The 22,800-nt window shown below is 45.8% G+C and overlaps 8 protein-coding genes across 8 annotated transcripts; 1 reads left to right on the top strand and 7 right to left on the bottom strand.

Annotated features, from left to right (window-relative positions):
• The first annotated feature begins 696 nt into the window (after nt 1-696).
• Nucleotides 697-1,612, top strand: LOC138367083 (uncharacterized). The gene is made up of 2 exons (XM_069328484.1): nt 697-733; nt 903-1,612. The coding sequence occupies exons 1-2, from the start codon at nt 697-699 to the stop codon at nt 1,610-1,612; spliced, it is 747 nt and encodes a 248-aa protein (XP_069184585.1).
• Nucleotides 1,613-9,566: 7,954 nt separating this feature from the next.
• On the bottom strand, nt 9,567-10,125 carry LOC123760794 (putative uncharacterized protein DDB_G0292636). Its single transcript, XM_069328483.1, has 2 exons — nt 9,907-10,125; nt 9,567-9,851 (listed from the first exon to the last, which is right to left on the bottom strand). The coding sequence occupies exons 1-2, from the start codon at nt 10,123-10,125 to the stop codon at nt 9,567-9,569; spliced, it is 504 nt and encodes a 167-aa protein (XP_069184584.1).
• Nucleotides 10,126-10,564: 439 nt separating this feature from the next.
• LOC123760795 (putative uncharacterized protein DDB_G0292636) lies at nt 10,565-11,563 on the bottom strand. The gene is made up of 2 exons (XM_069328482.1): nt 11,285-11,563; nt 10,565-11,125 (listed from the first exon to the last, which is right to left on the bottom strand). The coding sequence occupies exons 1-2, from the start codon at nt 11,561-11,563 to the stop codon at nt 10,565-10,567; spliced, it is 840 nt and encodes a 279-aa protein (XP_069184583.1).
• A 141-nt stretch (nt 11,564-11,704) lies between these two features.
• Nucleotides 11,705-12,715, bottom strand: LOC123760796 (putative uncharacterized protein DDB_G0292636). The gene is made up of 3 exons (XM_045746581.2): nt 12,613-12,715; nt 12,110-12,454; nt 11,705-11,913 (listed from the first exon to the last, which is right to left on the bottom strand). Exons 1-3 carry the CDS (start codon nt 12,713-12,715, stop codon nt 11,705-11,707), a joined length of 657 nt encoding a protein of 218 aa, XP_045602537.2.
• A 3,142-nt stretch (nt 12,716-15,857) lies between these two features.
• Nucleotides 15,858-16,367, bottom strand: LOC138367082 (sarcoplasmic reticulum histidine-rich calcium-binding protein-like). The gene has a single exon (XM_069328481.1). The coding sequence runs from the start codon at nt 16,365-16,367 to the stop codon at nt 15,858-15,860; it is 510 nt and encodes a 169-aa protein (XP_069184582.1).
• A 1,232-nt stretch (nt 16,368-17,599) lies between these two features.
• On the bottom strand, nt 17,600-18,356 carry LOC138367081 (sarcoplasmic reticulum histidine-rich calcium-binding protein-like). Its single transcript, XM_069328480.1, has 2 exons — nt 18,173-18,356; nt 17,600-18,045 (listed from the first exon to the last, which is right to left on the bottom strand). The coding sequence occupies exons 1-2, from the start codon at nt 18,354-18,356 to the stop codon at nt 17,600-17,602; spliced, it is 630 nt and encodes a 209-aa protein (XP_069184581.1).
• A 341-nt stretch (nt 18,357-18,697) lies between these two features.
• Nucleotides 18,698-19,230, bottom strand: LOC138367080 (putative uncharacterized protein DDB_G0292636). Its single transcript, XM_069328479.1, has 2 exons — nt 19,102-19,230; nt 18,698-18,943 (listed from the first exon to the last, which is right to left on the bottom strand). Exons 1-2 carry the CDS (start codon nt 19,228-19,230, stop codon nt 18,698-18,700), a joined length of 375 nt encoding a protein of 124 aa, XP_069184580.1.
• Nucleotides 19,231-21,059: 1,829 nt separating this feature from the next.
• LOC138367079 (putative uncharacterized protein DDB_G0292636) lies at nt 21,060-21,796 on the bottom strand. The gene is made up of 2 exons (XM_069328478.1): nt 21,331-21,796; nt 21,060-21,247 (listed from the first exon to the last, which is right to left on the bottom strand). Exons 1-2 carry the CDS (start codon nt 21,794-21,796, stop codon nt 21,060-21,062), a joined length of 654 nt encoding a protein of 217 aa, XP_069184579.1.
• Nucleotides 21,797-22,800: the final 1,004 nt, after the last annotated feature.

The following is a 22,800-nucleotide window of genomic DNA, read 5'->3' as shown; positions in this document are numbered from 1 at the left end:
ATTTGGAGAATGCCAGCCCTAGCAGGCTCCACCTACAGTATCAGATAAGACCTAGAATTCTTTAAAACTGTAATATAATAGTAGATTAGACCACAATATGTGGTATAATTTATAATTTAATTTATAACAATAAGGTAAACATTTGCTTAAAGTTATTCACTCACAGTGGTGTAAGCATTTGTCCCTCCCTACAAATAGACGGAGTATTTTTACAACCAAATCTTACACAAGGGTAGGACATTTTAGGCTGGTGTTGTTCAGCAACCTAGTCTAACTTATGGTGCTAACCTGGTATAAGTTATTTTACTTGTCTAGAGTTGAACCTATATTACAACCTAGCAAGCATATATTTTATGCAGTTTCTTATGAAAACCCGAGTTGTGTTGTCTTCATAATATTACCATAAACATTTGTAATTTAACTATAATAATTTCGCCTTTGATTGCTATTCTGTGTCTCTGTACCAATGAAGAGTGATATTAAAGAGCTAACTTGAGGTAAATCCAGCATAGTTACAAGGTTACTACTCAATTTATAGTGTGTATGATTATATATTGTGTGCATTTGTAAATGATAAACAGCTTTAGTTCGGAGACTAATAGCTTTACTAGCTCAAACGCTAGTAATTATCCAAATCAGAGGCCAACAAGGCTTGGCACAAGGACATCTCCAACAGGGCTAGCTAATACAGCCATCATGTCTACTCCAAAAATTGTAAAAGCAACCCTTGCAGGTATGAAGGGCCATTTAGCGCGACAGATCAATAAATGTGATGATTTATGTAAACAAACTCCAGTTGATTATGTTGAACTGGAGGGCCATCATAAGGTTGCAGAGAGCTAATTAGAGCATGTAAGAAACCAAATCCTGAAATATCAGTGTGCTAGCTGATACTAACATAGATGAAGAAACAACGGAAGCTGCCATAAATGAAAATGCAGATTATGAAGATGCAATACAAACAAATTTACAACACTTTGACAAGTTAATAACCATACACAAGGCCACTACGAACATTGCAGCCACAGCTTCCCAAAACTCGACACAACCAGAAGTCAAATTACCATCACTCAGTCTAGCAACTTTCTCTGGTACAGAGGATGAAAGTTGGGATAACTTGTGGAACAAATTTGTCAATTCAGTGGATTCTAATGCCACTATAGCCAAGACCACAAAATTTACACATTTCCAGAGTGTCTTAAGGTATGAAGCATTAAAAGTGGTCTGCAATTTTACATTAACAGATAATGGTTATGATAGCGCAGTGCAGCTCCTTAAGGAAAATTATGCTAAGCCTGAAAGAACTATCAGACTTCTAACCCAAAAATTGTTAGATATACTTCATCCAGATGGATCAGCTGACTCACTCGAAGCCTTTAGATTGGCGATTGAGTCCTTGCTCAAGGCGCTTAACAATAAAGTGAATCTGGATGAATTAGACTGGATAATAGAAGTCCATATGAGATGCAAATTACCCAGTGACGTACTGGATAAGTTGTTTGTCATATACAACAAATCCTATCTGACAGTAAAGGAGATAACAGAAGGTTTGCGATCCATCATAGAAAGACAAAGAGATAACACAGATGGAAAATCAACATCTAACCACTAATAGTAAACAACAGAGAGCAAACAGTACTCCAAATAAATCTAAAACAACTTCCCTTCCCCAAGGTAGAATCATCGTAGTTTGGGCACATATGCAGTGGGTCCCTCCATAACTACAGTTAATGTGTCACCCAAACCGGTGACTCCCGAAGTTGCTGTTAACATCTGGAGGCCATGTCTGTTCGGTGAATAACAACATACCATGTACAACTGCAGAGCTTACCCTGATCGTGCAATACGTATAAAACGACTCAAAGAGTTACATCAATGCACCAGGTGTATAAGGTCACATAATCCCGACACGTGTACAACTCAAATACATACCTGTAATAGATATGATAAGGGTATACACCATACAGCATTCTGTGGGGAATCAAGTACAAAGTCTCCCAAACCACAAGTGGAGGAAGGAACTTCCACTTCAGTACAGCTCTGTACCATACTGCCAGACATAAGTGTCTGAACAACCAGGTCTGATCATAAATCAGGTCTACCCACTGCTCAATTGATCATTAAAAATGGAAAGTCCAAGGTCACCATACGTGGATTATTTGACCAAGGATCCCAAATGACTTTTATCTCAAAGGAGTTGGTAGATGCCTTGAAACTCAAGCCTGTACGAGAAACATGAATAGACATAGCAGCATTCCTCACTAACTCAGGAGCCCGAGTCTTCAAGGTAGTTCAACCTAAAGTACGTTTAGACGGTTATGTCTGAAAGATACAAGCTTTTGTAGTAGATAGATTCCCTTCAGATCTGTATGTGTATGGTTTAGGGACAACAGCCAAATTCCTGGAAGAAAAGGCAATCAAATTGGCTCAAAACATTACGTCAGACAACCTCTCCAATATTGGAATCCTTATGGGTTCAGATGTCTACCATAAGTTTATCAAAGGACAGGATGAAAAACAGGGAATGAACCTGTTACCGTCTGCAGGTGGCTACTTGCTAATAGGCCCAGTATTACGGCTGAAGCAACCCATACCTGTGGACCACCAACATGCCAACCCACTAATGGTTGCATGACTAGAACAGTCTCCACTACAATTCAGAGACATGTCCGAGGATTAGCTTGATCCCTCTGTACATAAATTATGGGACCTGGCAACTCTCGGCATTGTCCCTGAACAACCTAGTCCAGATGGTGACTGTACTTACAAACAATACCTAGACTCAGTTATGTACAGAGATAATCATTACTGGGTCAGGTTACTATGGAAGCTGAATCACCCTCAGCTACCCATCAACCATTTTATGGCACAAAACCAATTAGGATCACAGGTTTTGCGCTTACAAAGACATCCTGAGAACTTGAAATTGTACCATGAATTAATACAGAAACAACTCGATGACAGATTTATCGAAGTTGTCACAAATGATAACCCCAAAGTAAGGACACTACCTGCCTCACCACCTTGTACTGAAAATTGCAGCTACTACCCCACTACAGATAGTATTTAATTGCAGTGCTAAGACCAGGCAGAATTGTGTTTCTTTAAATGACTGCCTTCAAACTGGCCCTAGCCTGACTCAAAGGCTATACGACGTGCTGTTAAAGTTCCGCATTAGGACTTACACATTTATGGCCGATATCAGCAAGGCCTTCCTTATGGTAGGTCTCCAAGAAGAAGACCGTAACTACACCAAGTACTTATGGATTAAGATCCTAACAATCCAAACAGTGAATTAATTAATCACTGTTTGTGTCTGTTTTGTTTGGTGACACTTCTCCGTTTCTGCTTCAAGCTACCTTAGACACGCACTTGAAGAAGTCCAATAGCCCAAATAAAACAGAAATTAGCAATAGCTTGTATGTGGACAATTTCAGAGGAACAGCCAGCAGTGAAAGTAAACTGCTGAACATATATGACGAGGCCAATCGAGAATTAATGGGAGCAAATGCGCCTCTCCAGTCGTGGGTCTCCAACAATGACAAATTAAATCAACTGATCGAAAAAGAGTTTCCCAACTACCAGGTACCCAAGAAGACAAAGGTACTAGGCATCGAATGGAATACAACAGCAGATCAGTTCACAATCAAGTCGGTGGAGCCGGATACCACCAACCTAACAATGAGAAAATTACTCTCCCTAGTCACCAAACCCTTCGACTTATTGGGACTATTAAGTCCAATCTTAATAAATGGGAAGTTGATAATGCAGGAATGTTGGCTACAAAAGATAGGCTGGAATGATCTTATAACACCTATCTTACAAATAAAATGGCAAGGGCTGGTGAAAGATTTAAGTATCCTACTGTTTGTCAAGTTCCCTCGGAACACAGTAAATGAAAAAGAACCAATTAAGCTTCATGTATTCTGTGATGCCTCAGGAATGGCTTATGGCACAGTAGCTTACCTGGACTCAAATGGTCAAGCCAATTTGCTCACATCAAAGGCCAGAGTGGCACCGTTAAAGAAACGATCATTGCCACAACTGGAATTAACAGCCTTACTGCTAGGAACAAGATTGGCTCATTATCTGAACAAGGCCTTAAGCAACATCCACTTTGAAGAAACAGTGGTATGGTCAGATAATGAGGCAGTTCTACAGTGGGTGAAAAACAATAATAGTAAAAATCCTTACATGAGTAACTGCATTAAGGAAATAGGCAGAGATGTGGTTCAGTGGACCTCAGTGGCAAGTCAGCGACCAGTGGCCTGAACAGAAGCCACAAGTCATTGCGACCAATGTCACTGCTCCCACTGAGAACCTAGAACTAACTCGAACTATAGTAATTGATCCTAATCGGTACTCTGAACTGAACAAACTAATAGGTGTCGCCCAAGTGGTGTTTGATTTTCTAAAGAAAATAGGAATCAAGCATAAATTCCCTAGCGCCCTTAGGTACTGGGTCAAAAGCTCAGACAGACACATACGGGACAGAATTTGACAATGTCCCTAAGAAGCTTCAAAATGATTTGGGTCTCTGGTAGGCAGACTGTAAAATCCATAATTATATCCTGTGTTATTTGCCGGAGATACGATGCCAGAGTGTGTCCATATCTGGGACCTCCTCCACTCCCGAGGGAACGAGTTGTACATATTCGTCCCTTTGAGACTACAGGAGTAGATTTCACAGGAGAACTAACACTAACAGGCACCAAGGACAAAAAAAAAAAAACAGTAAAGGCATATATCTGCCTTTTCACTTGTGCCACAACAAGGGCAGTCCATCTAGAAGTGACTCTCAATATGAGTGCCAAGGTATTCTTACAGGCTTTCCGTAGGTTTGCTTCACGTACATCCTGTCCAAAGTTAATGGCCTTCATCATTGTGGCCTTCATCCGTTAGGCCTTTTTCGTTATGGTCTTCATCCTTGAGGCCTTCATCCTTGTGGTCTTCATTCGTGTGACTTTTATCCGTGTGGCCATCATCCATGTGGCCCTAATCCTATGTGGTCTTCATCCGTTGTGCCTTCATCTGTTTGGCCTCAATCCTCGTGGCCTTCATCCTTGTTTCCTTTATCCATAGGCCTTCATCTGTGTGGCCTTCATCTGTGTGGCTTTCATCCGTGTGGCCTTCACACGTGTGGCCTTCACACTTGTTGCCTTCATCCTAGTGGTTTTCATCCCAGTGGCCTTTATCCATGTGGCCTTTATCCGTGTGACCTTCAAGCTAGTGACCGTCATTCTTGTGGTCTACATCCCTTTGGCCCTCATCCTTACGGCCTTTAACCTTGTGGACGTCATTCTAGTGGTGTTATATCCCAGTTGCGTTCATCCGCGAGACCTTCATCCATGTGGTGTTCATCCGTATGGCCTTCAACCTTGTGGACGTCATCCTAGTGGTCTATATCCCAGTTGCGTTTATCCGTGAGACCTTCATCCATGTGATGTTCATCCGTGTGGCCTTCGTTATTGTAGCCTTCACCTGTGTGACCTTCAACCGTGTGGCCTTCATCAGTGTGGGCCTTCATTTGGAAGGCATTTTTCCATGTGGTCTTCATCCGAGTGGCCTTCATTCTTGTACCCTTCATCCGTGTGGCCGTCATCCTGGTGTAACAAACTAGCTGTTGTGGGAATGATCTAGAATGTTTTATCTCAGACCGGGGAGTTTCGGAAGATTGGAGTCAAGTGGTAGTGACCTGACCCTGGAAGCACAAGGCGCATCCCCCTGGGAATTAGCAAGTCTGAGTCACAAAATGGCTGGCGCCCTTTTTCTCATAGCAACGTATAATGAATCATTCTATAGTATTCACCCTGGAAACACAAATCGAAACTGTCACTATTTTCCGCTTGTTACAACTTGTAATAAAGTTGTTACATCTTGGCTTAACGTGTTTATGACGTATTATAACGTTGTTACAACTTGCTATATTGGTTGTTATAACTGGTTAGGAGGCGTTAAAACTTGTTCGAACGTTGTACCAATGTCGTAGTTTCGGTGTGTGTTTGGCGGGCACTTATTTAGAGAAATTAGTCTTCGTTCAAATTGTATAATATTACTGGTTATAATATCAAGAGGATTCTAATTATTAGGAGGTTGAGTTAAGTCACCATCAGTGACGTCACGAGCCAGGACTAGGCTGTAGCGCGGAGTGACCTCGGCGACCTGGCGGTCACAGGTCAACAGAGTTTCCACATTCAGTAATTCTCGAAGGTCAAATAGCCATTTTGTAATTGGGAATAGCTCTTCCCTAAGATGCTTGTGTAAGTAACTTCAGTTAAAATAATTCAACCAATCTGGATCATTCAGTGCAACAGAGGTTAGTTGTTAAACTTAAGCTTTGCTAAGTAAGTTGGTAAACTAGGCGGAACAATACTCTGCTCTGGGCTCCTGGGTAGAGGAGCATCAGAGAGAGGACAGTGTGGTATCCGGATCATCCCAGGAAAGGTGTTCACTCCACCTCTCCCCAAGACCTTAGCACAAACATCTAGCTGGTCGCCAAAAGGGTAAAGTTTGCTCAGAATTTTTGTATAGAGGTCAACATATCTTATCGGTCTTATCGGTCAACTCATTGCCGATAAGGTCAAGTAGGAAGTGTTCAGGTTAGGGAGTGAGTTGATTTAGATTTTGTTTAGTTTTTGAATAAACCATTTAGCTATTAAATTTTCTTTTTTTATTAATTTCCATTTTTGTGTAATTTATGTGAATTGGTCAATACCATATGGGTAGCCGGCGAGGCCGAGTTGAGTTGGGCGCCGATTCTAACACCGAATCATAATTCAGTATTCCCTTTGATTACTAATTAATTCCACACTTACGGATACCCAAGTCATCTAACTAGTGGGGATCAAGCCCCATAGTTATTGATTAGCATGATCGATCCAGACCTCAGTCATCGCTCAGTGTTACTGGTCTGGTGGTGGCAGCAGACAACCCGTTCTCGCAAATTCGTAAAGTCAATATTGACTTATTAAATAAGTGCATAGGTGACATACTAAACATAATAGATACCCTTAAAAAGCTTCATAGAAAACACCGACCTTACCTAACCTTGTTAGTATCTTAAGATAAGCATCTTATAGCTTCGTAATTACAATTGTTACTTAACCTATTATAGGTATAGGTTAAGTAATAATTGTAATTACGAAGCAATAAGATGCTTATCTTAAGATACTAACAAGGTTAGGTAAGGTCGGTGTTTTCTATGAAGCTTTTTAAGGGTATCTATTATGTTTAGTATATCACCTATGCACGTAGTTAATAAGTCAATATTGACTATACGAATTTGCGAGAACGGGTTGCAGCAGAGGCGACTCTAGAGCTTTGCTAGATGTCTATTTCACGTCATACGGGTTGTAGAATTTGAAGTCGGTCAATCGTCTTAAGACCACGTGGCGTGGGGTCGACTCGAGTAAAATTTGTGGGATCCCTTGGATAGAGAGTTTAAGTCAGAATATGGCTACAGAGAGGATTAGAGAGAACAAAGATACGAAGTATAGAACGAATACCCCTCCCGTGTTACACTGGTGGTCTTCATCTATGTGGCCTTCACCTTGTAGCCATCATCCGTGTAGCCTTCATCATTGTGGCCTTTTTCATGTGGCCTTCATCCGTGTGGCCGTCATCCTAGTGGTCTACATCCCTATGGCCTTCATCCGTGCGGCCGTTTTCTATGTAGCCTTCATCCGTGTGGCCGTCATCCTAGTGGAATTCATCGATTTGGCCTTCATCTGTGTGGCCTTCATCCTAGCGTTCTACATCCCTGTGGCCTTCATCTCTGTGGCCTTTATCAATGTGGCCTTCATCCTTGTAGCCTTCATCAATGTTACCTTCAATTGTGTGGCCTTCATCCGTTTGGCCTTCATCCATGTGGCCATCATCCGTGTGATCTTCTTCCATGATGTCTACATCTGTATGGTCCTCATCCTTGTGGCCTTCATCCGTTTGACCTTCATCCGTGTGTCCTTGACCCTTGTGGCCTTCATCCTTGTTTGCTTTCGTTTGTTGTTTTCATTTGTGTGGCCTTCCTCCTTTTGACCTTCATCTGTGTGACCTTCGTCCTTGTGTCTCTCATTCTTCTGGCCTTCATCCTTGTGGCTTTCATTTTTGTGGCTTTTACCCTGGTTACCTTCATCCTTGTGTCTTTCATTCTTGTGGACTTCATCTTCGTGGTCTTCACAATCGTAACCTTCATCCATGTGGCGTTTATCCGCGTGGCCTTCATCCTTGTGACCTTCATTCATTTTGCCTTCATCCTTGTGACCTTCATCCATGTTGCCTTAATTATTGTGGTCTTCATCCGTATAGTCTTGTGGTCTTCATTTGTGTGATTTTTATCTGTATGGTCTTCATTCTTTTGGCCTTAATCCTTTAGGCCTTCATCCGTGTGTTCTTCATTCGTATGACCTTCATCCGTATGGCCCTCATCCGAGTGGCCTTAATCTTTGTGGTCTTCATCAGCATGGTCTTCATCCGTGTGGCATTCATCCGTGTTGCCTTCATCCTTATCGCCTTCATCTTTGCAGACTTCATCCTCGTGGTCTTCACCCGTGTGGCCTTTATCTATGTGGCCTTCATCTGTGCGGCCTTCATCTGTGCGGCCTTCATCTGTGCGGCCTTCACCCGTGTGGCCTTCATCAGTGTGGCTTTTACCCATGAGGTCTGCACCCATGTGACCTTCATCCTTATGGCCGTCATCCTTGTTAAGGTTATCTTGAGATGATTTCGGGGCTTAGTGTCCCCGCGGCCCAGTTCTCGACCAGGCCTCCACCCCCAGGAAGCAGCCCGTGACAGCAGACTAACTCCCAGGTACCTATTTACTGCTGGGTAACAGGGGCATCAGGGTGAAAGAAACTCTGCCCGTCGTTTCTCGCTGGCGCCCGGGATCGAACCCGGGACCACAGGATAACGTGTGCAGCGTGCTGTCCGCTCGGCCGGCCGGAACCCGACCCTTCATCATTGACCTTCATCAATGTGGCTTTTATCCATGTGACCTTCATCCGTGTTTCTGTCATCCGTTTTGCCTTCATCCATGTGGCCTTCATCTTTGTTGCCTTCATCTGTGTTACATTCATCATTGAGGCACTCATCCGTGTTGCCTTAATCGATGAGGCCTTCATCCGTGTGCCCTTCATCTGTGTAGCCTTCATCCGTGTGGCCTTCATCCAAGAGGTCTTCATCTGCGTGGCCTTCATCCTGATGGCCGTCATTCTTGTGGCCTTTAACCATGTGGCCTTCATCCTTGTGGCCTTCATCCGTGTGGTCTTCATCAATGTGGTCTTCATCGTGTAGCTTTTATCCTTGTGGCCTTCAACCATGTGGCCTTTATACTTGTGGCCTTCATGCGTGTGGTCTTCACCATTGTGGTCTTCATCCATGTGGTCATCACCCGTGTGGCCTTCATCCGTATGACCTTCATCTGTGTGGCCTTCATCGGTGTGGCCTTCAACATTGTGGTCTTCATCCTTGTGGCCTTCATCCTTATGACCTTCATCCTTGTGGCCTTAAATCTTGTGGTCTTCATCCTTGTGGCCTTCATCCTTGTGGCCTTCATCCTTGTGGCCTTCATTCTAGTTGTCTTCATCCTTGTGGTCTTCATTCTTGTGGCCTTCATCCTTGTGATCTTCATTCTTGTGACCTTCTTTCATGAGGCCTTCATCCTTGTGATCTTCATTCTTGTGACCTTCTTTCATGAGGCCTTCATCCTTGTGACCTTGATCCGTGTGGTCTTCATCCTTGAGGCCTTCATCGTTGTGTTCTTCATCCATGTAGCCTTCGTCTTTGTGCTCTTCATTCTCGTGACCCTCATACTTTTGGTCTTCATCTTTGTGGTCTTCAACCGTGTAGCCTTCATTCTTGTGGTTTTCATTCGTGTCACCTACATCTGTATAGTTTTCTTCCGAGTGGAACTAAATCCTTGTGATCTTCATCTTTCGTGCCTTCATCCGTGTCACCTTCATCCATGTAGCCTTCATCAATTTGTCCTTCATCCGTGAGGCAATCTTCCGTGTGGCCTTCATCCTTAATGCCTTCATCTTTGTGGCCTTCATCCACGTGGTTTTCATCCGTCTGGCCATCATCTGTGTGGCCTTCATCTGTGTGGCCTTCATCCGTCTGGCCTTTATCCATTTGGCCCTCGCCTGTGTGGCCTTCATCCTTGTAGCCTTCATCCTTGTGGCCCTTCAGCTTTGTTACCTGCAAGCATGTGGCCTTCATCCTTGTGGCCTTCATCCTTGAGACCTTTATCTTTGTGGCATCCATTCGTTTTTTTTATTCGTGTGGCCATCATCTGATTAGATTTCATCCGTTTGGCCTTCATCCTTGTAGCCTTGATCCATGTGGCTTTCATCTGTGTGGGCTTCATCCATGTGGCCTTCATCTGTATTGCCTTCATCCTTGTGGCTTTCATCCTTGTGTCCTTCATCCGTGTAGCCTTCAACCATGTGGCCTTCATCCTTGTAGCCTTCATCCATGTTGTCTTAATCATCGAAGTCTTCATCCGTGTGGCCTTCGTCCGTGTGCCCTTCAATTGTGTGGCCTTCATCCATGAGGCCTTCATCTGTGTGGCCTACATCGTTGTGTCATTCATCCTTGTGGCCTTCATCCGTGTGGCCTTCATCCATGTGGCCTTCATCATTGTGGCCTTCATTTGTGTGGTCTTCATCTTTGTGGTCTTCATCCGTGTGGCCTTCATCCGTGTGGCCTTCATCCGTCTGGCCTTCAACCATGAAGCCCTCATCTTTATGCCTTCATCCGTGTGGCCTTCATCCATGTGGCCTTCATCATTGTGGCCTTCATTTGTGTGGTCTTCATCTTTGTTGTCTTCATCTGTGTTGCCGTCATCTGTGTGGCCTTCATCATTGTGGTCTTCATCCTTGTACCCTTCATCCTTTTCGCTTTTATCCATGTGGCATCCATCCTTATATTCTTTATCAGTGTGGCTTTCATCAATGTGTTCTTGATCCTTTTGGCCTTCATCCTTGTTGTCTACAACAGTGTGGCCTTCATCCGAGTGGCCTAAATCCGTGTTTCTTTCATCCGAGTGGCCTAGATCCGTGTTTCCTTCACCTGTGTGGCCTTCATGTGAGTAGCCTTCATCCTTGTGGTCTTCATCCTTGTGACCTTCATCCTTGTGTCATTAAGTTTTTGTGGTCATCATCCTTGTGACCTTCATCCCCGTGGCCTTCCTCCTTGTGGCTTTCCTCCTTGTGGCCGTCATCCTTGTTGCCTTCATACTTGTAGCCCTCATACTTGTGGCCTTTATCCTTGTGTCGTTCATCCTTGTGACCTTCATTCTTGTGGCCTTCATCCTTGTAGCTTTATCCTTGTGACCTTCATACGTGTGGCCTTCATCCATGTGGTCCTCATCATTGTGGTCTTCATCTGTGTCGCCATCACACGTGTGGCCTTCATCCGTGTTACCTTCATCTGTGTGGCTTTCATCCTTGTGGTGTTCATCCTTGTGTCCTTCATCCTTGTGGCCTTCATCCTTGTGGCATCCATCCTTGTAGTCTACATCAGTGTGGCCTTCGACAATGTGGTCTTCATTCGTTTGGCTTTCATCCATGTTGTCTTCAACATTGTGTCTTTCATCCGTGTGGCCTAAAGCTATGTTCCCTTCATCTGTGTGGCCTTGATTGGTATTACCTTCAACATTGTGGTCTTCATCCTTGTGGCCTTCATCCTTATGACCTTAATCCTTGTGGCCTTAAATCTTGTGGTCTTCATTCATGTGGCCTTCATCCTTGTGGCATTCATCTTTCTTGTCTTCAACCTCGTGATCTTCATCCTTGTGGCCTTCCTTCTTTTGACTTTCATCATAGTTGCCTTCATTCATGAAGCCTTCATCATTGTGGCCTTCGTCCGTGTGGTCTTCATCCTTGTGGCCTTCATCTTTGTGTTCATTTTCCGTGTGGCCTTAATCCATGTGGCCTTCGTCTTTGTGCTCTTAAACCTAGTGACCTTCATTCTTTTGGCCTTCATCTTTGTTGTCTTCAACCGTGTGACCTTCATTCTTGTGGTTTTCATTCGTGTCACCTTTATCCGTATGGTTTTCTTCCGAGTGGACCTTAATCCTCGTGGTCTTCATCTTTGGTGCCTTCAACCGTTTGACCTTCATTCTTGTAGCTTTCATCCTTGTCGCCTTTAGCCTTGTGGTCTTCAGCCGTGTGGCCTTCTACCATGTGGTCTTCATCCTTGTGGCCTTCAGCCGTGTGGTCTTCATCTTTTAGGTCTTCATCCGTGTGGCCGTCATCTGTGTGGCCTTCATCCATGTGGTCTTCATCCTTGTACCCTTCATCCTTTTGGCCTTCATCCTTGTTTCTTTCATCCGAGTGGCCTAAATCCGTGTTTCCTTCATCTGTGTGGCCCTCATCTGTTTGGCCTTCATCTGTGTGGCCTTCGTCCTTGTGGTCTTCATCCTTATGACCTTCATCCTTGTGACCTTCATCCTTGTGTCCTTAATTTTTGTGGTCATCATCCTTGTGGCATTCATCTTTGTGGTCTTAACCATCGTGACCTTCATCCTTGTGGCTTTCTGCCTTGTGGCCTTCATCCTTGTGGCCTTCATCCTTGTGGCCTTCATCCTTGTTGCCTTCATCCTTGTTGCCTTCATACTTGTGGTCTTCTTCCTAGTGGCCTTTATCCTTGTGGCGTTCAGCCTTATGACCTTCATTCTTGTGACCTTCATCCTTTTGGCCTTTATCCGTGTGACCTTCATCCTTGTGGCCTTCGTTTTGTGGTCTTTATCCTTGTGACCTTCATTCTTTTGGCCTTCATCCTAATGGACTTCATCATTGAGGCTTTTATCGTTGTTGTCTTCATCCGAGTGGCCTTCATCCTTTTGGTCTTCTTTCGTGTGATCTTCATCCATATGGCTGTCATCCGAGTGGCTTTAATGCTTGTGGTTTTCAACCGCGGTGCGTTCATCCATGTGACCTTAATCCTCGTGGCCTTTATTCCTGTAGCCTTTATCAGTGTGGCCTTCATCCGTGTGGAAAGCATCCGTGTGGCCTTCATCCTTATGGCCTTCATCCTTGTGGTCTTCGTCCACAAGGTCTTCATCCATGTGGCCATCATCTGTGTAGCCTTCATCCATGTGACCTTCATCTGTGTAGCCTGTATCCATGTGGCTTTCACCTGTATGGCCTTCATCCTTGTGGCCTTCATCCTTGTGGCCTTCATCTGTGTGGCCTTAGACCATGTGACCTTCATCCTTGTGGCCTTCATCCTTGTGACCTTCGTCCTTTTGGTCTTCATCCTTGTTGCCTTGACCCGTGTGGCCAAGGCCTTCATCCATATGGGCTTCATCCACGAGGCCTTCATCTATATGGCCTTCATCCTGGTGTCCTTCATCGTTGTGGCCTTCATCCGTGTGATTCTTCAATCATATGGTCTTCATCCTTTGGTTTTCATTCGTGTGGTCATCATCACTGTGGATGTCATCTGTTAGACCTTCATCCGTGTGGCCTTCATCCTTGTAGTTTTCATCCTTGTGCCCTTCATCCTTGTGGCCTTCATCCTTGTTTCAATTATCCTTGTAGTCTGTGTCAGTGTGGCCTTCATCAATGTGGTCTTCATCCTTGTGGTTTTCATCATTCTTGTCTTCGTCAGAGTGGCCTTTATCCGTATGGCCTTTTTCCGTATGGCCTTTTTCCGTATGGCCTAAATCCGTGTTTCGTACATCTGAGTGGCCTTCATCCGTGTGGCCCTTATCCGTATCGCCTTCTTCCTTGTGGTTTTCATTCATGTGGTCTTCATCCTTGTGGCCTTCATCATTGTTGTCTTCATCCTAATACATTTCCATTCGTGTGGCGTATTTCCGTGCGGCCTACATCCGTGTCGCCCCTCATCTTTGTGGTCTTCATCCTTGTGATCTTCATCTTTGTTGCCTTCGTAAATGTGGCCTTTTTCCGTGTGGCATTCACCAGTGTGGCCTTCATCCTTGTGACCTTTGTCCTTGAGGCCTTCATCCGTGTGGCCTTCAACCTTGTGGTCGTCTTCCAAGTGGTCTACATCTATGTGGCCATCATCTGTTTGGCCTTCATCCATGTGGCCTTCACCCATGTGCCTTCATCCTTTGGCCTTCACCCATGTGGTCTTCATCCTTGTGGAATTCTTCCATGTGGTTTCATCTGTGTGGTCTTCATCCTTGTGGAATTCTTCCATGTGGCCTTCATTCGTTTGGCAATCATCCTTGTGGTCTTTATATGTGTGATCTTCAGCCATGTGGCCTTCATACTTGTGGTCTTCATCCTTGTGGCCTTCATCTGTGTGTACTTCATTCTTCTGGCCTTCATCCTTGTTGCCTTCATCTTTGTGGCTCTTCATCCTTGTGACCTTCATCCTTGTGGCTATCATACTTGTGGTCTACATCCTTGTGGCTTTCATTCCCTGTGACCTTCAACCTGTTGGCCTTCAACCGTGTGGCTATAATCCTTGTGGTCTTCATCCGTGGAGCCTTCATCTGATTGACCTTCATCCTCGTGGCGTTCATCCTTTATCCGTTGGCATTTATCCGTGTGGCCTTCATCCGTGTGGCCTTGATCCTTGTAGCCTTCATGCTAGTTGCCTTCATCTATGTGGTCTTCACCTGTGTGGCCTTCATCCGAGTGTCCTTCATCCATGTGGCCTTCAACCTTGTGGCCTTCACACGTGTGGCCTTCAAACTTGTGGCCTTCATCCTAGTATTCTACATCCCTGTGGACTTTATCCATATGGCCTTTATCCTTGTGGCCCTCATCCGTGAGGCCTTCAAGCTGATGGCCGTCATTCTATTGGTCTACATCTCTACGGCCCTCATCCGTGTGGTCTTCAACCTTGTCACCGTCATCCTAGTGGTCTTCATCCGTTTGGCCTTCATCATTAAAGTCTTTATCTGTGTGACCTTCGCCCGTGTGGCCTTCATCTGTATTACCTTCATTTGTGTGGCATTTATCCATGTGCTCTTCATCCGGTTGGCCTTCATCCTTGTGGTTTTTTTCCATGTGACCTTCATCCGTGTGGCCGTCATCCTAGTGGTCTTCATCTTTGTGGCCTTCACCTTGTAGTCTTCATCCATGTAGCCTTAAACCCTCATCCTTGGGGCTCATCTTAATGGCCCTCATCCTTGAGGTCTACTTCACTGTGGCCTTCATCCGTGTTGCCTTCATCCGTGTTGCCTTAACCTTGAGCCTTCACACGTGTGGCATTCAACCTTGTGGCCGTCATCCTAGTGGTCAACATCCTTATGGTACTCATTCCTGAAGCCATTATCCATGTGGCCTTCCTCCATGTAGCCTTCATCCATGTGGCCTTCAAACGTGTGGGTTTCAACCTATATGGCCGTCATCCTAGTAGTCTACATCCGTGTGGCCTTCATCCGTGTTGCCTCCATCCATGAGGTCTTCACCCGTGTGACCTCTTCTTCCTTGTAGCTTTCATTTGTGTGGCCTTCATCTGTATGGCGCTCATCCGTGTGGCCTTCATCCGTGTGGCCGTTTTCCATGTGGTCTTCTTCCATGTGGGCTTTATCCTTGGGGCATTATTCAGTGTGGCCATCATCCTGGTGGCCTTTTTCTATTTTGCCTTTGCCCTTGTGGTCGTCATCCTAGTGGTCTTCATCCTTGTAGCATTCATCCCTATAGCCTTCATCCGTGTAACGATCAACCGTGTGGCCTTCATCTTTATGGCATTTTTTCCATGTGGCCTTCATCCGTGTGGCAGTCATCCTAGTGGTCTACATCCTTGTGGCCTTCCATTTGTGTTGCCTTTATCCGTGTGACCTTCATCCATGTGGTCTTCTTCCGAGTGTGGCCTTCATCCTTGTAGCCTTCATCTGTGTGGCCTTCATTCTTGTAGCCTTCATCTGTGTGGCCTTCATCTTATTGGTCTACATCCCTGTGGCCTTCATACGTGTGGCCTTCATCCCGGTTACCTTCATCTGTGTTTCCTTCATCCGTGTGTCCTTCATCCGTGTGACCTTCATCCATTTGGCCTTTTTCCATGCAATCTTCATCCGGGTGGCCTTCATAGTTATGGTTTCCATCCTTGTAGCCTTTCTCCGTGTGGCATTCTTTCATGTTGTCTTCATTCGTGTGGCCTTCATCCTTGTGGCGTTCATCTTTGGGGCCTTCATCCATGTGGCCTTCATCCTTTTGGAATTCATCATTGGGGCTTTCATCCTTGTGGCCCTTCATCTTTGGGGCCTTCATCCTGAAAGCATTCATCCTTGTGGCCTTTATCAGTGTAGCCTTCATCCATGTGGCCTTCATCCTTTTGGCCTTCATCCTTGGGGCTTCATCCTTGTAGCCTTCATCCGTGTGGTCTTCATCCTTGTGGCCTTCCTTGCGGCCTTCATTCGCGTGGCCTTCCTCTGTGTATCCTTCATCCATGTGGCCTTCATCTTTGACGGCTTCATCCGTATGACCTTCATCCGTGTGGCCTTAATCCATGTGGCCTTTTTTCATGTGTTCTTCATCCGAGTGGCCTTCATCTGTGTGGTCGTCATCCTAGTGGTCTACATCCCTGTGACCTTCATCCATGTGGCATTTATCTGTGTAGCCTTCACCTGGGTTGCCTTCATCCTTATGGCCTTCATATCTGTGGTCTACATTAGTGTGGCTTTCATCCTTGTGGTCTTCATCCTTGTGGCCTTCAATCCTTGTGGCCTTCATCCTTGTTGCTTTCATCCGTATGACCTTCATCCTTCTGGCCCTCATCCTTCTGGCCTTCATTCGTGTAGCCTTTATCCATATGGTCCTACATCTCTCTGACCTTCGTGCTTCTAACCTTCATCCGTGTGGCCTTCATCCTTGTTGACTTCATTGGTGTGGTCTTCATCTGTGTGGCCTTCATCCTTCTGGCTTACATCCGTGTGTGGCGTTCATCCTTGTTGCCTTTTTTTATGTGGCCTTTTTCTGTGTGATCTTCATCCGTGTGTGGCACTCATCCGTGCGGCCATCATTTGTGTGGACTTCATGCGTGTGGCTTTCATCCGTGTGGCCTTCATCTGTGTGGCCTTCATCATATTAGCCTTCATCCTTGTGAACTTTTTCCATGTGGTCTTCATCCGAGTGGCCTTCATCTCTGTGCCTTATTCTGTGTGGCCTTGATCCTTGGGACTTATTTTCATGTGGTCTTCATCCGTGTAACCATCATCCGTGTGGCCTTCATCCTGCTTGCCTATATACAATTGGTTTTCATCATTGTGTCCAGCATCCGTATTGCCTTCCATCCATGAGGCCTTCATCCTTCTGGCCTTCATCAGTGTGGTTTTTCATCCTTGTTGTCTTCATCCTCGTGGCCTTCAAGCTCATGACTTTCATCCGTGTTGCCTACGTTCTAGTGGTCTACATCCCTGTGGCCTTCATCTGTGTGGCATTTATCTGTTTAGCCTTCATCTGGGTGGCCTTCATCCGTCTGGCCTTTATCCGAGTGGCGTTCATATCCGTTTTCGCCATTTCCTTGAGGTATTCATCCGTGTAGCCTTCATCCATGTTGCCTTCATCTTTGAGGCCTTTATTCTTGTAACTTTCATTCCGTGTGGCCTTCATCCATGTGATCTTCATCCGTGTGTCCTTCATCCGTGTGACCTTCATCCATTTGGCCTTTTTCCATGCAATCTTCATCCGGGTGGGCCTTCATTCTTGTGGCCTTCATAGTTATGGTTTCCATCCTTGTAGCCTTTTTCCGTGTGGCATTCTTCATTGTTGTCTTCATCCGTGTGGCCTTCATCCTTGTGGCGTTCATCTTTGGGGCCTTCATCCATGTGGCCTTCATCCTTGGGGCTTTCATCCTTGTGGCCTTCATCTTTGGGGCCTTCATACCTGTAAGCATTCATCCTTGTGGCCTTTATCAGTGTAGCCTTCATCCATGTGGCCTTCATCCTTTGGCCTTCATCCTTGGGGCTTTCATCCTTGTAGCCTTCATCCGTGTGGTCTTCATCCTTGTGACCTTCCTTGCGGCCTTCATTCGCGTGGCCTTCCTCTGTGTATCCTTCATCCATGTGGCCTTCATCTGTGTGGCCTTCATCTTTGACGGCTTCATCCGTATGACCTTCATCCGTGTGGCCTTAATCCATGTGGCCTTTTTCATGTGTTCTTCATCCGAGTGGCCTTCATCTGTGTGGTCGTCATCCTAGTGGTCTACATCCCTGTGACCTTCCATCCATGTGGCATTTATCTGTGTAGGCCTTCACCTGGGTTGCCTTCATCCTTATGGCCTTCATATCTGTGGTCTACATTAGTGTGGCTTTCATCCTTGTGGTCTTCATCCTTGTGGCCTTCATCCTTGTGGCCTTCATCCTTGTTGCTTTCATCCGTATGACCTTCATCCTTCTGGCCCTCATCCTTCTGGCCTTCATTCATGTAGCCTTCATCCATATGGTCTACATCTCTCTGACCTTCGTGCTTCTAACCTTCATCCGTGTGGCCTTCATCCTTGTTGACTTCATTGGTGTGGTCTTCATCTGTGTGGCCTTCATCCTTCTGGCTTACATCCGTGTGTGGCGTTCATCCTTGTTGCCTTTTTTTATGTGGCCTTTTTCTGTGTGATCTTCATCCGTGTGTGGCACTCATCCGTGCTGCCATCATTTGTGTGGCCTTCATCCGTGTGGCTTTCAATCCGTGTGGCCTTCATCTGTGTGGCCTTCATCCGATTAGCCTTCATCCTTGTGAACTTTTTCCATGTGGTCTTCATCCGAGTGGCCCTTCATCTCTGTGCCTTATTCTGTGTGGCCTTGATCCTTGGGACTTTTTTTCATGTGGTCTTCATCCGTGTAACCATCATCCGTGTGGCCTTCATCCTGCTTGCCTATATACAATTGGTTTTCATCATTGTGTCCAGCATCCGTATTGCCTTCATCCATGAGGCCTTCATCCTTCTGGCCTTCATCAGTGTGGTTTTTCATCCTTGTTGTCTTCATCCTCGTGCCTTCAAGCTCATGACTTTCATCCGTGTTGCCTACGTTCTAGTGGTCTACATCCCTGTGGCCTTCATCTGTGTGGCATTTATCTGTTTAGCCTTCATCTGGGTGGCCCTTCATCCGTCTGGCCTTTATCCGAGTGGCGTTCATCCGTTTCGCCATTTCCTTGAGGTCTTCATCCGTTTGGCCTTCATCCATGTTGCCTTCATCTTTGAGGCCTTTATTCTTGTAACTTCATCCGTGTGGCCTTCATCCATGTGATCTTCATCCGTGTGGCCTTCATCCTTGTAGCCTTCATCTGTATGGCCTTCATCCTTGTGCACTTTTTCCATGTGGCCTTCATCCGTGTGGCCGTTATCCTACAAGCCTTCATCCGTATTGTCATCATCCTTGTTGCCAAAGTCCATGTGGCCTTTGTTCCGTGTGGCCTTCATCCTTGAGGTCTTTTTCCATGTAACATTTTTCCATATGGTCTTCGTCCGTTGGCCTTCATCCGTGAGGCCTTCATCCGTGTGGCCTTCATCCGTGTGGCCTTCATCCGTGTGGCCTTCATTCGTGTGGCCTTCATCCTTTGGGGCTTCATCCGTGTGGCTTTCTTCCTTGTGTTCATCATCTTCATGACCTTCATGCTCGTGACTTTCACCCGTGTGGGCTTTCATCCTTGTAGCCTTCATCCATTGGTCTTAATCTGAATTTTCTTCTTCCGTGTGGCCTTCATCCTTGTGGCCTTCATCCTTGTGGCCTTCATCCTTGTGGCATTCGTTCTTGTAGTTTTCATCCTTGTGGCCTTCATCTATGTGGCCTTCATTCCTGTGGTCTTCTTCCGTGTGGCTACATCCTTGTGGCTTTCATTCCGTCCATCCATCATCTGTTTGGTCTTCATCCTTGTGCCCTTGTTCCGTGTGACCTTCATCCATGTGGCCTTCATCCTTGTAGCCTTGATCTACGTGGCCTTCATTCGAGAAGCCTTCATCCATGTAGTCTTCATCAGGATGAACTTCGTCCTTGAGGCCTTCATCCGTGTGGCTTTCATCCTTTTTGCCTTCATTCGTGAGACCTTCATCTGTGTAGCAGTCATACTTGTAGCCTTCATCTGTGTGGTCTTCATCCGTGTCGCCTTCATCCATGTGGCCTTCATCCTTCTGGCCTACATACGTGTGGCGTTCATACTTGTAGCGTTTTTCAGTTTAGCCCTTTTCTATGTGATCTTCATCCGTGTGGCACTCATTCGTGTGTCCTTCATTCGTGTGGCCTTCATCCGTGTGGCTTTCATCCTTGTGGCCTTTATCCGTGTGGCCTTCTTCCGTGTGGCCTTCATCCATTTGACCTTCATCCTTGTCGCCTTTTTCCATGTGGTTTTCATCCATGTGGCCTTAATCCATGTGCGTTCATTCGTGTGGCCTTCATCCCTGTGGACTTTTTTATGTGGTCTTCATCCGTGTAACCTTCCTCCGTGTGGCCTTCATCCTTGTTTCCTACTTACAATTGGTCTTCATCTTTGTGTCCATCATCCGTATTGAATTCATCCATGAGGCCTTCATCCATGAGGCTTTCATCCTTCTGGCCTTCATCCGTGTTGCTTTTATCCTTGTGGTCTTCATCTTCGTGACCTTCATGCTCGTGACTTTCATCCGTGTAGCCTTCATCTTTGTGGCCTTCATCCATGTGGTCTTAATCTGAATTTTCTTCATATGTGTGGCCCTTCATCCTTGTGGCCTTCATCCTTGTGGTCTTCATCCTTGTGGTCTTCATCCTTGTAGTCTTCATCCATGTGGACTTCATCTTTGTGGCCTTCATTCATGTGGTCTTCATCCGTGTGGTTCATCCTTGTGGCTTCCATAAGTGCATCCTTCATCTGTTTGGTCTTCATCCTTGTGTCTCTGTTCCGTGTGGCCTTCATCCATGTGGCCTTCATCCTTGTGGCCTTCATATTTGGGGCCTTTCATTCGTGTGGCTTTCATCCGTGTGGTCTTCATCTTTGTGGCCTTCATACATGTGGTATTAATCTGAATTTTCTTCATATGTGCTGCCTTCATCCTTGTGGTCTTCATCCTTGTGGTCTTCATCCATGTGGCCTTCATCCATGTGACCTTCATCCTTCTGGCCTACATCCGTGTAGCGTTAATACTTGTGGCCTTTGTCCATATAGCCTTTTTCTATTTTACTTGTCGCGTTCAACCCGGTAGCCTTCATCCGTGTAGTCTTCATCCGTGTGGCCTTCATCCATGTGGTCTTTATCCATGTGGCCTTCATCCTTGTAACCTTCGTCTGTGTGGCCTTCATCCGTGTGGCCTTCACCTTTTTGTCTTATCCGTGTGGCCTTCACCTTTTTTGTCTTATCCGTGTGGCCTTCATCCGTGTGGCTTTTATCAGTGTGGCCTTCATCCGTGTGGTATTGTTCAGTGAAGCATTCATCTGGGTGGCTACATCACTGTGGCCTTCATCCGTGTGGCCTTCATCCATGTAGACTTCATCTATATGGCCTTCATGCATGTGGCCTTCATCCATATAGCCTTCATCCCTGAGGCCTTCATCCTTGTAGCCTTCATCCTTGTAGCCTTCATCAGTGTATCCTTCATCCGTGTAGCCTTCATCCGTGTAGCCTTCATCCGTGTGGCCTTCATCCATGTGGACTTCATCCAAGTGACCTTCATCCTTGATGCCTTCATCTGTGTGGCCTTCATCCGTGTGGCCCTCATCCATGCGGCCTTCAACTGTGTGCCCATTTTCCATGTGGTCTTCATCTATTTGGCCTTCATCCTTGTGGCCTTCATCCACGTGGCCTTTACTCATGTGGCCTTTTTCCATGTGGTCTTCATCTGTTTGGCCTTCATCCTTGTGGCCTTTACTCTTATAGCCTTTTTCCATGTGGCCTTTACCCTTGTGGCCTTTTCCCATGTGGCCTTCATCAGTGTGGCCGTCATCCTAGTAGCCTTCATCTGTATGGCCTTCATCCTTGTTGCCTAAATCCATGTGGCCTTCGTCAGTGTGGCCATCATCCTTGAGGCCTATTTCCACGTGGCCTTCATCCGTGAGGCCTTCATCTGTGTGGCATTCGTCCTTGTGGCCGTGTTGTCTTCATCTTTGTGTCCATCATCCGTATTGCCTTTATTTTTTAAGCCATCATTCATTTGGCCTTCATCCGTGTGGCCTTCCTTGTGGTCTTCATCTTCATGACCTTCATTCTCGTGACCTTCATTCGTGTGGCCTTCATCCTTGTGGCCTTTATCCTTGTGGTCTTCATCTGTATTTTCTTCATTCGTGTATCCTTCATTTTTTAGGCCTTCATCCATGTGACCTTCATCCTTGTGGCTTTCATCCTTTTGGTCTTCATCCGCATGGCTTCATCCTAGTGTCTTTCATCCGTGAACCATTCATCCGTTTGGTCTTCATCCTTGTGGCACTGTCCCGTATGGCCTTCATCCGCGAGGCCTTCATCCTTGTAGCCTTCATCAGCGTGGCCTTCATTCGTGTAGCCTTCATCCATGTGGTTTTCATCCGTGTGGCCTTCGTGCTTGGTGCCTTCATCCGTGTGGCCTACATTCTGTTGCTCTCATCCATATGGCCTTCATCTGTGTGGCCATCTTCCTTTTAGCCTTCATTCATGTGGCATTCATCCTTGTAGCCTTCATCCGTTTGGTCATCATCCTTCTGGCTTTCATCCGTGTGACCTTCATCCTTGTAACCTTCATCCGTGTAGCCTTCATTCGTGTGGCCTTCATCCATGAGGTCTTCATCTGCGTAGCCTTCATCCTTGTAGCCTTTTTCTGTGTGGCCTACATCCGTGTGGCGTTCATTCGTGTAGCCTTCATAAGTGTGGACTTTTTTCCACGTGGTCTTCATGCGAGAGGCCTTCATTCTTGTGGTCTTCATCAGTGTGGCCTTCATCCGTGTGCCTTATT

The sequence above is a fragment of the Procambarus clarkii genome, chromosome 21 (assembly GCF_040958095.1).
Source record: "Procambarus clarkii isolate CNS0578487 chromosome 21, FALCON_Pclarkii_2.0, whole genome shotgun sequence".
Taxonomy (NCBI): Eukaryota; Metazoa; Arthropoda; class Malacostraca; order Decapoda; family Cambaridae; genus Procambarus; species Procambarus clarkii.
Note: the sequence above shows the minus strand (reverse complement) of the source record. Positions and strands in the feature narration are given on the sequence as shown.

Excerpts from the sequence above, each read along its gene's own strand:
- LOC138367083 (XM_069328484.1), top strand. The coding sequence starts at position 697 with ATGTCTACTCCAAAAATTGTAAAAGCAACCCTTGCAG. Across the intron at positions 734-902 it reads TGTAAAAGCAACCCTTGCAG|ATGAAGAAACAACGGAAGCT; the intron begins GTATGAAGGGCC and ends ATACTAACATAG.
- LOC123760794 (XM_069328483.1), bottom strand. The coding sequence starts at position 10,125 with ATGGATAAAGGCCAGACGGATGAAGGCCACACAGATGAAGGCCACACA. Across the intron at positions 9,852-9,906 it reads ATGAAGATCACAAGGATTTA|AATGAAGGCTACACGGTTGA; the intron begins GTTCCACTCGGA and ends GAAAACCACAAG.
- LOC123760795 (XM_069328482.1), bottom strand. The coding sequence starts at position 11,563 with ATGGATGAAAGCCAAACGAATGAAGACCACATTGTCGAAGGCCACACT. Across the intron at positions 11,126-11,284 it reads TGAAGGCCACAAGAATGAAG|GATGAAGGTCACAAGGATGA; the intron begins GTCACAAGGATG and ends TAATGACACAAG.
- LOC123760796 (XM_045746581.2), bottom strand. The coding sequence starts at position 12,715 with ATGAAGGTCACACGGATAAAGGCCAAAAGGATGAAGGTCACAAGAATG. Across the intron at positions 12,455-12,612 it reads CACTAGGAAGAAGACCACAA|GACACAAGGATGAAGGTCAC; the intron begins GTATGAAGGCAA and ends ACAAAAATTAAG. Across the intron at positions 11,914-12,109 it reads TGAAAGCTACAAGAATGAAG|GCCACACGGAAAATGAACAC; the intron begins GTCAAACGGTTG and ends ACATGGATTAAG.
- LOC138367082 (XM_069328481.1), bottom strand. The coding sequence starts at position 16,367 with ATGGATGAAGGATACACAGAGGAAGGCCACGCGAATGAAGGCCGCAAG.
- LOC138367081 (XM_069328480.1), bottom strand. The coding sequence starts at position 18,356 with ATGGATGAAGGCTACATGAATGAAGGCCAGAAGGATGAGGGCCAGAAG. Across the intron at positions 18,046-18,172 it reads TAAGGATGAAGGCAACCCAG|GCCACACGGATGAAGGTCAT; the intron begins GTGAAGGCCTAC and ends ACATGGATTAAG.
- LOC138367080 (XM_069328479.1), bottom strand. The coding sequence starts at position 19,230 with ATGGAAAAAGTGCACAAGGATGAAGGCCATACAGATGAAGGCTACAAG. Across the intron at positions 18,944-19,101 it reads TAAAGGCCTCAAAGATGAAG|AACGTAGGCAACACGGATGA; the intron begins GCAACATGGATG and ends GTAGACCACTAG.
- LOC138367079 (XM_069328478.1), bottom strand. The coding sequence starts at position 21,796 with ATGGGAAAAGGCCACAAGGGTAAAGGCCACATGGAAAAAGGCTATAAG. Across the intron at positions 21,248-21,330 it reads CCACACGGATGAAGGCCACA|GCCACACGGATAAGACAAAA; the intron begins GTGATGTAGCCA and ends ACACGGATGAAG.